Here is a 17552-nt window from a genome sequence, read left to right as displayed (position 1 = left end):
GGCTGTTGTGTGCTTGTTTGCTTCTTCTGCTTCTTCCCTTTCTTTTTTCCTTGGTTCCAGATGTGCATGGATTTCTCCAAGCAGTTCACCCATTTGGGGAACATCACAGAAACTGCTAAGTAAGTGTGCCTGCAAATTGACAAATGTGTTTCCTTTTCTAATTTTCCCCTCCTATTGTGCCACTGCACCTACGCCATGCTGTCCAGAAGCATCATCCTCTTGACAGGTATTCGTTGACTGTTTTGCACATGGCTCTTCTTTTTGTCAGCACGATAAGACAAGTCATTGGGTTTAAGACAGGATTGGGATTGTCCCCCTCGTCCCCCTTGTAAAAATCGTTCTGCTCCAGAATGCCACAACATGCCTTTCTAGGGATGTGTAGTGCATTTCTGCCACATTTTGAAGCTTCTTGCTTTGGGCAGAGTAAGATCTGCATCTCCCTGATTTTGTAACTCAAGAGTGTAATTTAGCTGCAAGGTGTCAAAGAAAGAATTAATAAAATGGTTTTCTGTATATATAGTGCTCAGTGCTCTCCACAGCTTTAGAGCTTTGGTCCAGAATTTGAAAAACAACAACAAATAAACAAAAAACAAAAGTAGCTTTACAGATCTTTCCAGTTTGGATGGATGAATGGAGATACACACACACACACACACACACATTTCCAAGTTAGACATGCCCTTTGGGTGATCCTGGGTGTGAAATTTGACACTCAGATCATCTGATTTGGATGTCAGACACACGCCCCTGCAAGGGAATCTTACCTGGTCAGTGCCCCCCAAACTAAAAGTTGGAACGTTTTGAAATGCAGGCACAGATTTCTAAATTCATAGATAAATTCACAGTACAGAGCTCAGAGCTATCTTGTGAAGTATTTTCTTTTTCATGTTATGCACAACACACCTGGAAATTCAGTTAAGAGATGCAACTGTAGTGAGGCAGTGCAGGCAGACCTAGTCAGGCATGATGTAGGATAGTGTATGTCTTTCTGTCTGTCCTGGATTAATGTCCTGTTGAAGGAGGGTTGAGGGTTGTCCTGTAAATGTCTGCTTACTTGAAGGTTGGACTTAACTCTCTGAAAGAAGGAAACATAGTGCTCCTTCTTATCCTCTATGTGTTTGATTGCTGAAAATCCTCCTGATGGATCACAAGTCCCAAAACCATCTTTGAGAGCTCAACATGGTTCTCAAGGGCTCCTGGCATCTTACCAGGTACCTGCCCTGTATAGGACCTGAGGTCATGGGTCCTTTCTCTGCCCCAAATGCCACCCCATGTAATATTTGCACCCTGAGTGGAGAGCCAAAGCTATACTGTTGGTTGACTCTGTGCCCTCTCATTTGTGCATCTGCTTGAGGAGGCCACTTTGCTTGGAGTGCGTGGTCCTTAGTAGCCTTCCTGTTTCTGGAACTTGGGACCCACACAACTGACACTGGTTTGTTGTGATGCACTTAGCAAACCTGTCAGCATCATTCTTATTACTGTTATTAATCATCTTTATTCAGAAAAGCTATACTTAGACTAGAAACAGACAAAAGAGCAACAGTTGAGCACTACCTCAGAGGTAATGAGGATACTTGCTACCTCTTAGGATGCTTGCCATAGATGCAGGCGAAACGTCAGGAGAAAATGTCTCTAGAACATGGCCATATAGCCTAAAAAAGCCTACAACAACCCAGTGATTCTGACCATGAAAGCCTTCAACAATACATATATTAAAATACATAGTTAAATCCAATAAAAGCATCCAGGCCCCAGGGAGTTTGATCAGAGTAAACTTTTAGTTTGTATCCTATGAAAATATCGCAGGATAGTGGCTTTGGCTCCATTGTAGTAATTGTACACATTATAATGTGCTTCTGTGTAGATAATGTAATCTACTCAGAAGCATGTGTTAACCAATTTGCAAGCCAATAGTTAATATTCCAATCAGTGGACATATTTGGATCTTCCTCCTTTCCAGGTTTGAGAAGATGGCAGAGGACTGTAAGAAGAACATGGAGATCCTCAAACAAGCCCACACCAAAGGATTCCCTCTTCCCAAATATCATTATGAGCAGCGGACGTTCAGTGTGGTCAAGTAAGTGGACTGTCAGCTTGTTGTGACCTTTGCCTTTTGTCATCTCCAGATAATGTCATTATCTGCCTTCAAGTTACCATATATCTGATTTATAGCAACCCTCACACTAGATTGCAATACCTCATTATGCAATCTAGTATGCTTATCTGCCTTTAGGCAACATCTCACCTCCTGTCTTCGTTACCTAATGACCATCATTAAAACTGAACTTGTCACCTTATCATGGTCACGGTTTTGCATTGTCATGCCCACTATGTCTATAATGGTCTGTCTCTAAGCACCTTGTTTTTAAATTTTATTTTGCAAATAAGTTTTTTTTCACAAAAGACAAAAAACAACTCAAATAAACAATTAAAAAGGGGTGGGGGAAGAAAGATGGAAAACATCACAGGATATTGTATTTAAGTTGATGAGCCATGTTAGTTAAATAGTTCTACACATGAGTCTATTGTATTGTCAAAGGCATAGAGGAAGAGGGAAGATCTCTGTGCATTTTCTTTATTATATAGGGGGAAATAAAGTAAAAGAAAAAAAATTCTAGGGATGACATTTTCTCTAATCTTCAGAAACTGCATTGATTTCTTTTATCTTTGTACATCGTACCCTTCTTTCTTTTCTTCTTGCCCAACTCTGCATAGTATTCCTCTCCCCCACAAACAATCTGCTCCATCCCTATCTCATCCTGATTTTAGTATTTTTAGTATCTTAGTTTTATCTTGCACATGCGTCCCGCTCACTGTTATGTTATGTTATTTTATTTTACTGTGTATGATTTTGCTTCATCGTTTTTGTACTCATATGTTGTATGTATTTTACTGTGTTGGTTGTTGTGCTTGGCCTCATGAAAGTCGCCCTGAGTCCCCATTGGGGAGATGGTGGTCGGGTATTAAATAAAGATGATGATGATGATTATTATTCTCCTTATTTTATCAGTTGACTAATTCAAACTCTTATTTTTCTACTTTTGATGACAGCCAAATATATACATATGGTAGTTAATTTCTTTTGGTAGTAGATTAGTAATATACATGTTAGGCGATCCCTCGTTGTCCGAGTAGGATAATCTTCCAGGATGGGTCCATAGGTGACTATGGAGCCCTATTCTTGATCTGCATCATCTCCTGCAGTGAGGGCATTGGTTTCCAGGTGGAAGGCGGTCCCAGTCGGGCGTGCCTTCCTCTTGGTACGTTTCTCTCTTTCGCCCTCCATTCGTGCCTCTTCATGTAAAGGCCTTTGGGCAGTAAATGAGATGGGAAAGGCTTTTGGTGCAAGGGGGCCAAGGGAGAAAGGTTTTTGGGTTGAAGGAGGTGGAGAGAGGGGGAGGAGCAGGAAAGAGGAGGGAAAGCTTGGGAGGGAGGGGGAGGGACCCGCAGAGCCCCTCAGTATGCTTTGCGGAGCCCCAAGGGTTCCATGGAGCCCACTTTGAGAAAAGCCTTTCCAGAAAATTGCTCTTTACACTGTAAGTCCTGACACCAACTGAGTTCCTCTTCATTCAATGTTGGGGTCTTGAAAAAATTGGAAACAGTAAAGGGTTTATGAATGCCAGCTAGACATTTACTCAAATCTGTTGGCAAGAAGGTGCAGTGTTTACAGTGGGCTCTGCAGATGATGCTTCAGCTCTACTTCATAAAAAGGAAAAATGGCCTTTTTAGCAAGCCTTGCAAATACTGATTTATTATCAATAAATGTTTGATTTTTGTGCCTATTTCTCATTTCTCAGTTGGGAATACATTGCTGGTGGAAAAAGTTTAAGAAGCCCTGCTGTATCCTGTATATATCTATCCATTTATTTATTTATTTATTTATTTATTTATTTATTTACTGTATTTGTATATTGCCTTTCTCAGCCAATCGGCAACTCAAGGCGGTTTCCAACAAACCAGTATACATAAAAACATAATACCAGTTAAACCACAAAAGCAATAAGTACAGCATCCTCAGCGTCTTCTGATTATCAAGCATTGTCCAGTTCCATTGTCAAGTCAATTTGATTTCCTATATTAGCTAGTCTGCATTTGTAAACGCTTGCTGAAACAGCCATGTCTTAACTTGCTTCCGAAACGTTAGAAGAGAGGGTGCAGATCTGATCTCCTTAGGCAGGGTGTGCCATAGCCGAGGGGCCACCACTGAGAAGGCCCTGTCTCTCGTCCCCGCCAAACGTATTTGTGATGAAGGCAGGACCGAGAGCAGGGCCTCCCCAGACAATCTTAAGGTCCTTGATGGTTCGTAAGGGGAGATATGTTCGGACAGGTAAGTTGGGCCAGAACCGTTTAGGGCTTTCTAGGACAAAGCCATCACTTTGAATTGGGCCCGGTAGCAAACTGGCAGCCAGTGGAGCTGATGCAACAGAGGGGTTGTATGCTCTCTGAGCGCCACTCCTGTTAGCAACCTGGCTGTTGTTCGTTGGACTAGTTGAAGCTTCCGGACCGTCTTCAGAGGCAACCCCATGTAGAGTGCATTGCAGTAGTCTATACGGGATGTAACCAGAGCATGGACTACTGTGGCCAAGTCAGACTTCCCAAGGTACGGGTGCAGCTGGCGCACAAGCTTTAGCTGTACGAATGCTCCCCTGAGCAATCTAAAGACTTAAGTCTCCTATCTGATTTGTGTCCTCAAAAACCTCCATTAAAAAGAAATTTTGTTCCCAGAAGCTTCATTAACTGAAAGTGTGCCTGTATTTGTCATCTGGTGACATTAATTGAACATTTTCTTCTTTCCTCTTAGGATCTTCCCAGAATTAAACAGCAATGATATGATTCTTTACATAGTGAAAGGGATCAATCTGCCCGCTCCTCCAGGTAAAACATACAACGCTTCCCATTTTTTTCAGATGTGAGAGGAAGGAGTTGTTCTCATTTCTTTAGGAAGGCCCAAGTCATAGAGTAGGGTTATCAGATGGGAACCTTTTTTCTTTTCCTTTTTTTTTCTTTTTTCTTTTTTTGGCGTGTTATTGTTTATTTGGGATTTATATTAATTGTATTGTTTTATTTGCTTATTGGTTTTGTTTTATTGATGTGTTGTCGGGCTTGGCCTCATGTAAGCCGTTCCGAGTCCCCTCGGGGAGATGGTGGCAGAGTATAAATAAAGTATTATTATTATTATTATTATTATTATTATTATTATTATAGATCTCAGCACATAGCTGTTGTTAAGACTGGGGGATTAGTGGCTACATCAAACATTTATAGGTATGCAATTCAATCTTTACAGGACTTCAGCCCCATTAATCAATTGATCAAAACATCCAGAATTCTCCCTCCTACCTCTTTGAACCCTTTTGCCCAGGAGAATGACCTTGGCAGCTGTAGTTTTCACTCCCTTTGCATTTGGCTATAAATCTAACAGCACACAATAAACAATTTCAAACAAATGGGAGAATCAGGCATACTCTATATTTCCCACCTCTGGAACTCCCTCCCTAAAGAAATAAAGATGGTTCGCTCCCTCATCTCCTTCAACAAACAACTGAAGACTCACTTCTGCTCCTTAGTATATGGAGAGGAGGAGGACTAGATAATGAGAGATCACTACCTGACCTCTGGTTGAGAATTATTACTGTATTTAGGCTTTGTCATTCTGTGTTAACCCAGCTACCATCACTGACTACATAATCAACCCATACAACTTTGTAAACCTTAGTTAGCCCCTGTAAATCAATTGTGGATGTTTGATGTTCAGATTTTATGTCATTATATAATTTTTGGTTGATTATGTTTTATTTAGTTTACTGATGTTAGGTTCTAATGTTGTTTTCATATATGGGCTTATTCGGGATTATTATGTCGATACTTGATTGTTGTAGTGAGGCATTGAATGTTTGCCTTTTTGTATGTTGGAATCCACCCTGAGTCCCCCCCGGAGAGATAGGGCGAAATATAAATTAAGTTCTATTTTTTTATTATTATATATAACTAGCTGTACGTGCCACGCGTTGCTGTAGCCAACCTTCCTTCCTCTTTCTCTCCTTCTTCCTTTCTCTCCTTCCTTCCCTCCCTCTTTCCTTGCTTCCCTCTTTTTCTTTCCCTTCTTTATTCTTCCTTCTCTACCTGTTTCTTTTCTCGCTTCCTCTGCTCTTTGGTTCCATCCTTCCTTGTCTCTTTCCTTCCTTCCCTCCCTCTTTCGTTCCTACTCTCCTTCCTTCCCTCTTTCACTTTTTTATTTCATTCTCTCCCCCCTTCTCTCCTTCCTTCCTTCTCTACATTTCTGTCTTTCCTTCTTTATCTCCCTCCTTCTTTCCCTCCTTCTCTCCTTCGTTCCTTCTCTACCCTTCTTTCTTTCCTTCCTTCTCTCCTTCCCTCTTTCTCTCCCTCCTTCTCTCCTCCCTTCCTTCTCTACCCTTCTTTCTTTCCTTCCTTCTCTCCTTCCCTCTTTCTCTCCCTCCTTCTCTCCTCCCTTCCTTCTCTACCCTTCTTTCTTTCCTTCCTTCTCTCCTTCCCTCTTTCTCTCCCTCCTTCTCTCCTCCCTTCCTTCTCTACCCTTCTTTTTTCCTTCCCTCCCTCCTTCTTTCTCTCCTTCTCTCCCTCCTTCCTTTTCTACCTTTCTTTCTTTCCTTCTTTCTCTCTTTCTCTCCTTCCCTCCTTTTTTCCCTTCTTCTCTCCCTCCCTCCTTCTCTACTCTTCTTTCTTTCCTTCCTTCTCTCCTTCCCTCCTTCTCTCCCCCCTTCTCTTCCTTCCTTCCTCCTTTCTGTGTATGTGTTTTGTGTGCGTATATGCATATATGTGTGTTTGTGTATATATATGTGATTTTGCGCGTGTGTTGTAATGTTGTTGGGTTTTTTTTTGGTTTTTTGTTTTACTTTTTAAGTCCCTTTTGTTGTGTTTTTTTAGTGTTTTATGAGTGGTGGTCACTCGTTGGCCTGAGAGGTGTCTTGTGTCCAAATTTGGTGTCAATTTGCCCAGTGGTTTTTGAGTTCTGTTAATCCCACAAACGAACATTACATTTTTATTTATATAGACTATATAGTTTGAGCCTTGAAAGTCAGCACACACTACAGAAACACTGGAGTTTCAATGTCAAAGTTTCACTGAATCTTTGTGTGTGTGTTTTTTCTTTCTTTTTTTTTACAGGCATGTCTCCTAATGACCTGGATGCTTTTGTACGCTTTGATTTCCCCTACCCAAATGTGGTGAGTCAGAGCAGCTTCAAGGGTTATTTAGTTGGCCTACATAGAAAGCAAGTAGTTTGAGTGTTCCCTGTATTGATATATCTTAGGGTTTCTCATTTTGAGGGGCTACAAGCACATTTCAAACACATTTAGTGGAAGTGGAAGTAAAACTGAGTAATTGGCTACCATTGGGTTGCCCTTTGTCACAAAGAAAAAACAGTTTCCCCAAGAAGCGAAGAAGAAAGAGATTGTTTTGGAGCCCTAAGTTTCAAACTACAAGGGTTGAATGAAAAGTAATGCCTCCACCTTTGTAACTCCTCAACAGATGGCAGTACTGGTAGGTGGCACCTACTGGCTTATTCAGTAGCCTCTCCTCTACAGTTCTATTTTTTTTTTTTATAATATATATTTTATTGAGTTTTCTGTGACGTAGTTAAAAAAAAAATTAGGGGGTAGGGTGGATAGTGTAGGGAACGGAGAGGGAAGGGGAGGTGGGGATAGGTCAATGGGGTAGGAAAGGTTGTAGCAGGAAAAAGAAAAAAGGAAAAAGGAGAAAAAAGAGAAAAGGAAAGAAAAAAAAATCGCAGATCTTTGTGACTTCCTGAGTGGGTTGGTGAAGGTGTCTTCCTTTTCTCTGTCTCCTCTTCATTCTTCTATCATGGTCTTCCCTCTTTCCTTCCTTGTAGGGGTTTATTTACTTTTATCTAAACTATTGTCTTGTATCTTAACTCTTTCAGATAACCGGTTACTCTTCTCCAGTCCGTCTCTTGTATCGAATTGTCCTTACTTCTCGCTATTAGAAAAGTCAATCTGTCCATATTTCTAATGTCATAAACTTTCTGTAGCCATTCTTCTGGTGCTGGTATATCTTCTTTCTTCCATAGCTTTGCGTAGCACATTCTCGCCGCTGTTGTTAATAAAAATAGTAGCTTATCCGTATTTTTTTCCATTTTTGGTGGTGTCATCCCTAACAGAAATGTTTCTGGTTTCAGTTGGATATTTAATCCTAGCATCTTTTGCATTATTCCATGTATTTTTTTCCAGTACAGCTTTGCCTTGTCACATGTCCACCACATGTGGAACAGGGTGCCTTCTTTTTTCCTACATTTCCAACAACTTGTGTTGACGTTGCTATAACATTTGCCAAGTTTGTGCGGTGTCATATACCACCTAAAAGCCATTTTCAGCCAATTTTCCTTGAGGTCTGTTGCATATGTAAACTTTAATTTCTTCATCCAAATTTCTTTCCATTCCTCGATTTTTATATTTCTTCCAATGTTTTCTTTCCATCTCTTCATGTATTCCTTTTCTTCGTTCGGGTCTCTATTCCATTCTTTTAATTTTTTATATATCTTTGTTATTATTTTTTTTTCCGTCTGCATGATATTATCCCAGAATGTTGTTTGGTCTTCAAAGCCAATCTTTTCATCTTTTTTGAAACTTTCTTTTATCTGGCCAAATTGAAACCATGAGATTTTACTGTTGACCTCTTTCATCTCTTGTTGGGTTTTTAGAATTATTTTACCTCTTTCTTTTTTCACCAAGTCTTTATATTTCGGCCATTCATTCCAACCTAATTCTCTTCTTTGTACGGCTTCTAATGGTGATATCCACATTGGGGTTTTTTCGCAGATTTTTCTCTTGTACTTTTCCCATGTTTTGTATATAGCCGAGCGTATGAAATGGTTACCGAATTTTTTTTCTTTTTTGACTCCATCGTACCACAAATACTGGTGCCAGCCTGCTCTTAGATCTATCCCTTCGAGATTCAATAATTTTTCGTTTTCTAATTTTGACCAATCCCTTACCCACATTAAAGTACATGCTTCAAAGTATGTCTTGAATTCTGGAACTCCCATGCCACCTCTTTTCCTTTCTTCGATCATATATTTGAATTTTATTCTTGATTTTTTCTTTTGCCATATAAAGTTCATTACGTCTTTATTCCAGTCTTTCAGTAATTTTTGATTTCTAATTATCGGCAGATTTTGGAATAGAAAGACCATTTTTGGTAATATCTTCATTTTCACAGTTGCTATTCTGCCTAATAGGCTTAAATTTAAACTTTTCCAGTTTTCCATATCTTTTTTTATTTTCTTCCATGTCTCTGTATAATTATTTTGTAGCAGTTGTAGATTTTTTGTTGTCAGTATAATCCCTAAATACTTTAATTTTTGCACAATTTGTATCTTCCATATTTCCTCAATCTTTTTTTGTTCTTTGGCTGATATATTCTTCGTCAAGGCTTTCGTCTTTTCTATATTCATTTTGAATCCTGCTACTGATCCGAATTCTGTTATTGTTGTTAGCCACTTTCCTAATTTTTCCAGGGGGTCTTCTACCATACATATTAAATCATCAGCGAATGCTTTGATTTTGTATTCTTTTCCTTGTATTTTTGTTCCCTTCAATTCTTTCTCCTCTCTTATCTTGTTCATTAAGATTTCTAGTGTTAGTATGAATAATAAAGGCGACAAGGGACATCCCTGTCTCGTCCCTTTTTGTATTTCTAAGCTTTCTGTTTCATTTATCATTATTTTAGCTTCCTGTTTTTCGTAAATAGCATTTATTATGTTCTGGAAATAGTAGCCAATGTCTAATTCTTTCATAAGAAGTTTCAGAAAATTCCAATTTACGTTATCGAACGCCTTCTCCGCGTCGATAGCCAATAGCATCACTTTCTTTTGGTTTTTAATTTCATAATATTCGATTAGGTCTACTATTGTCCTTACGTTTTGGTTTTGATTTCTTTTGGGTAAAAATCCCGCCTGATCTTCTTTTATTGTTTTACATAATAAATTCTTCAATCGTTCTGCAATTATGAAACTAAAAATTTTGTAATCTAGGTTTAAAAGAGAGATGGGCCTGTAGTTTTTTACGTTGTCCGGGTCTGTATTCTCTTTGTGGATCACACAGATGGTAGCTTGTTTCCAGGTTTCCGGCATCTTCTTAGTTTGTCTTATTTCATTCATTATTTTTTTTAGATAGTGTATTAATTCGTCTTTGAAGGTTTTGTAATATATGGCTGTTAGGCCGTCTGGACCTGGCGCTTTATTTGTTTTCAAATTTCTTATAGCCTCTTTTATCTCTTGTTCAGTTATTTCCTTATTTAACTCCTCTCTCTGTTCCTCTGATATTTTTTTGATTTTCTGTTTGCACAGGTATTCTGTTACCTCCTCCTCTTTTATCTCTTCTTCCTTATATAAGTTTTTGTAAAAATTTCTAAATTGGTTTCTTATTTCTTCCTCTTTTGTATAGACTTTGTCTCCTTCTTTTAATCTCGTCACGTATGATGCTTCTTTTTTCTTTCTTAATCTTTTTGCCAGCCATTTCCCTGGTTTATTTGCGTTTGCGAAATAGTCCTGTTTGATATATTTTAATTGTTTTGCTCTGTCTTCCATTTCCAAAAATTCTCTTTGTTTGTGTAATATTATAAGATTTTCTTTTATCTTTATTTCTTTGGGGTTTCTTTTTAATCTGGCTTCTTCCTGTTCAATTTCTTGTCTAATTTCTTCTCTTTTTTGCATTGTTATTTTTTTCTTCCTCGCTTTTTGTTGGATAAAGTATCCCCTCATTACGACTTTGCTAGTTTCCCACACCGTGAATGGATGTGTTTCTGGTTTGTCATTTATCTCGAAGAATTCTTTCATAATTTTCCTGTTTCTTTCTACATCTTCTTCTTTTGCCAATAGGTTTTCGTCTAATTTCCATCTCCATCCTCTTTTTCCTTCGTTTAAAACTAATTCTAGAGGGCAGTGGTCTGAGTCCTCTCTTGCATGAATTTTTATCTTTTTAACTTCTATTAACAAAGATTTTGACAGCCAAATCATGTCTATCCTTGACCACTTTTTGTGTCTTTCTGAAAAGAAGGTATAATCTCTTGTTGTCTCATTTTTTGTCCTCCATACGTCACATAAATTAAATTCTGTCATCCAGGTTGTTATTGTTTTTGGAAGGTTTCCACTTAATTTCTTGTTTCCTTTTTTCTGTCTACTTTTCTTGCTTCTATCTATTTCTCCATCTATGACTCCATTAAAATCACCTAATATTATCAGCTGGTCGAATTCTACTTGTTCTATCTGCTTTTTTACTTTTGTTGCGAAGTTGGTTTTTGATTCATTTGGTGCGTAAATATTACAAATTAAGATCTTTTTGCCTTGATTTTGTATATTCACTCCAAGATATCTTCCATCTTCGTCTTTGAAGGCCAGTGTAGATATGATTTTCTTGTCTATGTATGTTGCAACCCCTTTTTTCTTCTCTTGTGCCGATGAGTAGTATAAGTTCCCTAGGCTTTTGTTTTCTAAATGCTTCGCGTGTCGTTGGGCAATATGTGTTTCTTGTAACGCCACAATATGGAAGTTTTTTTTCCTTAGCTTATTAAAGACTTTATTCCTTTTATTCGGTGAGTTTAGACCGTTTATATTATTTGTGTATATTTTCAGTTCTCCGTACATTTTGCTTCTTCTTCGGCTTCTCTCTCCCTTCTCTCTTCTTCTCCCTTTTCTTCCTCATCCTCTTCTTCTCCCTCTTCCTCTTCCTCGTCTTCTTCGTTATCCAATCGTTGGTCTTCATCTTCTTTTTTCGATTTGTTTCCGGGCCAGCCCCTTAATTTGCTTCTGTAGTCTTCTGTGTTTCTCTCTTCTCTAGCTGTTGTATCTGAGTGGTTGTCCTTATTCTTATTTCCGAATCTTCTCTCTTTGCCCTTTTCTCTTTCTCTGTCTCTCTTTATTTCGTCATAAAAATCTCTGGCTCTTTCTTCAGTTGTTATCCAGTATCTTTGCTCTTTGTACGTAGCCATTAATCCTTCATCTTTTTCCCATCTATAACGTATTCTTAGTTTTTTCAGTTCCTCTGTGAGGAATGTATATTTCCTTCTTCTTCTTAGGGTCGTCGCCGGAATTTCTTTCAGAATCGTTACTTTCTCACCTTTGTAGAAGATCTGTTTTTTCGCATTAAGTCTCAGAATTTCATCCCTTATCGTCTTTTTGACCAGATGTACAATCACGTCTCGTGGCGTTTTGTTTCTTTTCGCATAAATTGTATTTATTCTATAAATTCTGTCTGTCTGCATTAAAGTCTCTTGTTCTGACAGCTCCAGCAGTTCCATCAAGATCTCCGTAATTTTCTCTTGAATATCCTCGCCTCTTTCTTCCGGTACATTTCTCATTCTTAATTGAAATTCTAAGTTTCTTGTTTCCATCGCTTCCTGTTTTTGTTCTAGTTTTTCCAGTTTCTCCTCTTTTTGTTCCAGCTTCTCAACCTTTTTCTCAACTACAGTTCTATTTTGGCAGGAAGCCTTAACATTGAATGGTTGTGTTATTAAAGTGCAAAGTATGGAACCCTGTGCAGATGGTTGGTCATGAGACTTAAGCAATGTGCAGACGGTGTCACCCCAAAGGAGATTCATCAGAGAATGCAAGCTGTTTATAGTGATTGTGTTGATGTGAGTACTGTGCGTTGTTGGGCGAGTAAGTTTAAAGATGTTGAGGTGACCCCTTCTGCTGTCAAGAATTCAATGATTGCACATTGCTTAAGTCGCATTGACCATCTGTGCAGGGTTCCATACTTCGCACTTTAACAACTCAACTGTTCAATGCTAAGGCTTTCCGCCAAAATGGAACTGTAGAGGAGAGTCTACTTAACAACAACAACAACGTTTAATGCAGATTTCAAACATTGACTGGTTGAGACTCTTCAGTCAGGATTAAAAATGGTCACATTCCTTTTTTTTTACAGGAGGAAGCTCAAAAAGACAAGACCAATGTGATAAAAAATACCAACGCTCCTGGTAAGTGTTATATGTGAGATTTCAGTCAATCTAAAAAAAAAGGGTAGCAGTATGTATAGGACACTAATTTCTAAAATGTGTGATAGTGTGGGACAAAGGGGAAGAAGTCTCTTCCTCTTAGCCTTAACTCTGAAGCTTTTCTCCAGACTACTTCCTTGTGTTCCCTCAAAACTGAGAAAATTAATTTCAACAAGAAGAAATGCAGGATACTCCACTTAGAAAAAATGAAATGCATTGGGGGTTTCGATACCATCGACCATGGCATCCTTCTGGGATGACTCTCCGGGATGGGCATTAGAGGCACAGCTCTCTCATGGCTCCAGTCCTTCCTGGAGGGTTGTTCCCAGATGGTGAAGCTGGGAGACATCTGCTCGGACCCCTGGCCTTTGACCTGTGGGGTCCCGCAAGATTCCATTCTGTCCTCCATGCTGTTTAACATCTAAATGAAACTGCTGGGAGAGGTCATCCGGAGTTTTGGAGTTGGATGCCATCTCTACGCAGATGACGCCCAACTCTACTATTTTCCACCTAATTCCAAGGAAACCCTCAGGTACTGGGTGAGTGCTCGGCTGCTGTGGCTGTCTGAATGAGGATGAATAAGCTGAGGATCAATCCCGAGAAGACAGAGCTCCTCCTGGTCGATCGTGAGCCAGATCGGGGTATAGGGTGGCAACCTGTGCTGGATGGGGTTGCACTCCCCCTGAAGTCACAGGTCTGCAGTCTGGGTGTCCTCCTAGACTGATCGCTAATGCTTGAAGCTCAAGCATTGGCGGTAGCTGGGAAGGCCTTTGCACAATTAAGACTCATGCGCCAGCTGCGACCGTACCTTGTGAAGTTGGATCTGGCCAGGGTGGTCCACGCCTTAGTCACCTCCAGATTGGATTACTGTAATCACTCTACGTGGGGCTGCCCTTGAAGATGGCTCGGAAATTCCAATTGGTACAACAGGCGGCAGCCAGGTTACTAACTGGAGCGACTTACAGGGAGCGGTCAACCCTCCTGTTTAAGGAGCTCCATTGGCTGCCGTTAATCTTCCGGTCCCAATTCAAGGTGCAGGTTATTACTTACAAAGCCCTGAACAGTTTGGGACGCGCCTACCTGCATGACCGCATTTCTATGTATGAACCCACGCGATCACTTTGATCATCTGGAGAGGCCCTGCTCTTGCTCCTGCCCCCTTCGCAGGCGCGATTGGTGGGGACGAGTGAGAGGGCCTTCTCTGTGGTGGCCCCCCAACTCTGGAACTCACTTCCCAAGAATGTCAGGCAAGCCCCCACTTGGCAGTTTTTAAGAGGAGCCTGAAAACATGGCTGTTCCAGTGTGCCTTCCCTGGATAAAGGAAACAATTCCTGCAAAATGTCCTCAGAAGCACTTTAACTACCGTTGGGTTGCTCTCCCTACATTTCTTTTAAAACCTTCCTACTAGATACATCCTACCTCTGTTCATGCCCAGTTTTTATTTTTAAAAATTTTAAACTATTACATCTGACCCAGCCATAGGTTTTTAAATCTTTGCATGTTATTGTCTATATGTGAGTTATATTAATTGTATTGTTTTATTTGCTTATTGCTTTGTTGTTTTTATTGATGTGCTGTTGGGCTTGGCCTCATGTAAGCGGCCCCGAGTCCCCTTGGGGAGATGGTGGCGAGGTATAAATAGAGTTTATTATTATTATTATTATTATTATTATTATTAAAAAATCTTATTGTGAGCATCAGTTTCATGAACTGCTGCTGCCCTCTGCTGTTTGTATTACCCAGATTTCCTGCTGGGGCTTTTAAACCATATTAAATTTTACACTATCTATTTTTTATTCTATATGTTTATTTTTTCAGCAATATAAGTATCAGCAAACAATTTATAAAGACACTACTTTCTGATTCTCTGACTTATATCACTATATACATCAATTTCAGTTGTTTATCCTTTAGTATAAAACATTTGGAGAACATAGATGATTGGAAGAAAAGAACTACAGCAGATAAGTAAATAATGCTGTTGTAACAGATTTAGCTCTGTATCCCAGTCTATCTGTGTCCTGCAAGAGGGTTTCACAAATCTTACAATCTGCAAGTACACAAACGTTTGGAAAGAGGGTGAATCAAGAGCTGCTGCCTCCCAATGCAAAATCAGTTTGATACCATTACATTCACAGGAAGCTGTCCTAACTTAAATGTTTGAGAATGTGATAAGTTTGAGAATGTGATAAGGCCTTGAAACCAATTCTCCTGTGAATCTAATCAAAGGTTTGGTTGGGGAAATATCTTTATTAGACCATAGTTTTCTGGATCAAATCAACCAGGCTGCTGGAGAATGGTGCAATCCATAATAATAAGTTTTCCAAGCTTAGCCCAGTCTTTCAAGTAACACACTGATTGCTCTTGAGTAATATCCAACTTTAGCTCAGCTTCTGGTTGTTTTCTTCCTCTTAATGTCAGAATTCCAGGAGAAGTTCAAGCTGTTCATTAATCGTGGACACCGTGGGCTCAAGCGAGCCATTCAGACCAAAGGCATCAAGTTTGAAGTTGTCCATAAAGGGTGAGCATTGTGAACCTCTGGAGCTATTGGGACAATTAGTTGTGGTATTTTTTGATAATAGATCTATATAGACATAAAGGAAAATACTAGCTGTGATCCTCATCTACTCAAAGCATAGCAGAGATAGAAGTAGAAGCAAACATAAAGCAGAGTGTGAGCAAAGTTATGCCAAAGAGTTACATATTCCCCTCAGGGCTATTTTGTGGCCCTTTAATCTCTGCAGAAAACAATTTACCGATATCTTTAGACTGATTGCACAGTTTGACATTTTAAAAGCCAGTTTCTTGGAGAATCTGTGAAGAGGATCTCAGGGTTACAAGACTGTTCCACATGACTCCGCTCAGCTGCCCACTTGCCTTATAGGGATGATACTATGATTTTAACCCAGCAGCAGACTGGTTTAACCCCACCCCAAGTTGTAATTTTGTGGGCAAGTGGAATATAAATAAAGTTTTATTATATTAATGAGACTTAGTACCGTGGATGAGGATTGTGGTGTAATACTTAGTGCCATTTCTTCCCAGAGGGCTTTTCAAAACAGACCGGGTTGTAGGAACAGCACAATTGAAGTTAGAGGCCTTGGAGACATCTTGTGAAGTTCGGGAGATACTTGAGGTAAGTTTGAGCTTTCTCTTTAACATTCAGGCACAGTCAAAAATCTCAGCTATAACAGGAGGGAATATACATTATTGTAGAGAGCTTACACTTTTCTTTGTTGAACAAAAATCTGAAATAGAAAGAATTAATCTTATTCCTGAATGGGGATTGCAAAAGAAAATAACAGAAATCAATAAAAGAACATAGCTTTATTTCTTGGATAGACAGAATATGAACCTTCAAGCTGCTGTAGAACCTCCAAAGGACTAAAAGGCACTAGGAATTTTATTTTGCAATAGTATAACTTGATATTTTAAGCAAGAATAAATGGGGTATTCCCCCTCCACCACACTTTAAACAATTTTGGAGAGGTTTCATTTTTGAAGTTTGTTCAACATTTTAAGTATACTTTCTGCACTAGGACCTCTGTGACATGAAAAAAACAAGAGACATAATAACCAGTTATGTAGGCACTGTGTTATATTGTATTTCTTTTAAGTTAACTGGGCCTTGTTATACTTGGTTTAAAAAAATTGGAACAGGGTTTTGTTGTTGGTTTTTTTTGTGCATATCAAGTTGCACTCCCTCTGAGGACACAGGTCCGCAGCTTGGGGGTCCTTCTGGACTCCGCTTTGACACTTGATGCTCAGGTGTCGCCGGTGGCTGGGAGGGCCTTTGCACAGTTAAAGCTCGTGCGCCAACTCGCCTGTACCTCATCTGATCTGGCCATGGTGGTCCATGCCCTAGTCACATCTAGGTTGGATTACTGCAATGCGCTCTACGTAGGGTTGCCCTTGAAGACGGCCCAGAAACTACAGTTGGTCCAGAGATCTGCAGCCAGATTACTCATGGGAACTGGTTACAGAGAGCGGTCAACTCTCCTGTTTAAACAGCTCCACTGGCTTCCCATAAGTTTCCAATTCAAGGTGCAGGTCATCACCTATAAAGCCCTAAATGGTTTGGGACCTGCTTATCTTCGCGATCGCATCTTCCCCTATGAACCAGTGCGTACCTTGAGATCTTCTGGGGAGGCACTGCTCTCTCTCCCCACGCTGTCACATGCACAGTTGATGGGGACGAGGGAGAGAGCTTTCTCTGTGGTGGCCCCCTGGCTCTGGAACTACCTCCCTAGGGAGATCAGACAGGCTCCCACCTTGTCCTCCTTTGGTAGTCAACTAAAAACCTGGATGTTCCGGTGCGCTTTTGACTAAGCAGCTCACCAGTAACTTTCTTGTCCCTACTTGAAGTTCTGCACTTTACTCTGGCATACATTCTATCTCAATATGTGTTATGACAGTATTTCCTGCCCAGTTTACCTTATTGTTGCACTTTCCTGCGCTCCTGTAAAAATGTATTGCACTCATTGAATCTGTACCTCAGCTATGTTTCTTCCAGCCGTATTGTTTTTTTATTGCTTTCTATTGTGTTGTTATTTATTTTATCT

The 17552-nt window shown here is 39.8% G+C and overlaps 1 protein-coding gene across 2 annotated transcripts in view; it reads left to right on the top strand.

The window, feature by feature from the left end:
* The window catches only part of CC2D1A (coiled-coil and C2 domain containing 1A), a 79075-nt gene that overhangs the window by 37606 nt on the left and 23917 nt on the right, over positions 1-17552 (top strand). For both annotated transcript variants that reach the window (XM_067464004.1, XM_067464005.1), the window contains exons 17-23: positions 61-119; positions 1961-2077; positions 4802-4875; positions 7144-7202; positions 12921-12972; positions 15412-15511; positions 16036-16126. In XM_067464004.1, the coding sequence (XP_067320105.1) occupies positions 61-119; positions 1961-2077; positions 4802-4875; positions 7144-7202; positions 12921-12972; positions 15412-15511; positions 16036-16126 (552 nt within the window). The remainder of the gene's footprint in view (positions 1-60; positions 120-1960; positions 2078-4801; positions 4876-7143; positions 7203-12920; positions 12973-15411; positions 15512-16035; positions 16127-17552) is intronic.

The sequence above is a fragment of the Anolis sagrei genome, chromosome 2, assembly GCF_037176765.1.
Source record: "Anolis sagrei isolate rAnoSag1 chromosome 2, rAnoSag1.mat, whole genome shotgun sequence".
Taxonomy (NCBI): domain Eukaryota; kingdom Metazoa; phylum Chordata; class Lepidosauria; order Squamata; family Dactyloidae; genus Anolis; species Anolis sagrei.
The sequence above is the reverse complement of the archived record's forward strand: the minus strand, read 5'-3'. Positions and strand labels throughout refer to the sequence as shown.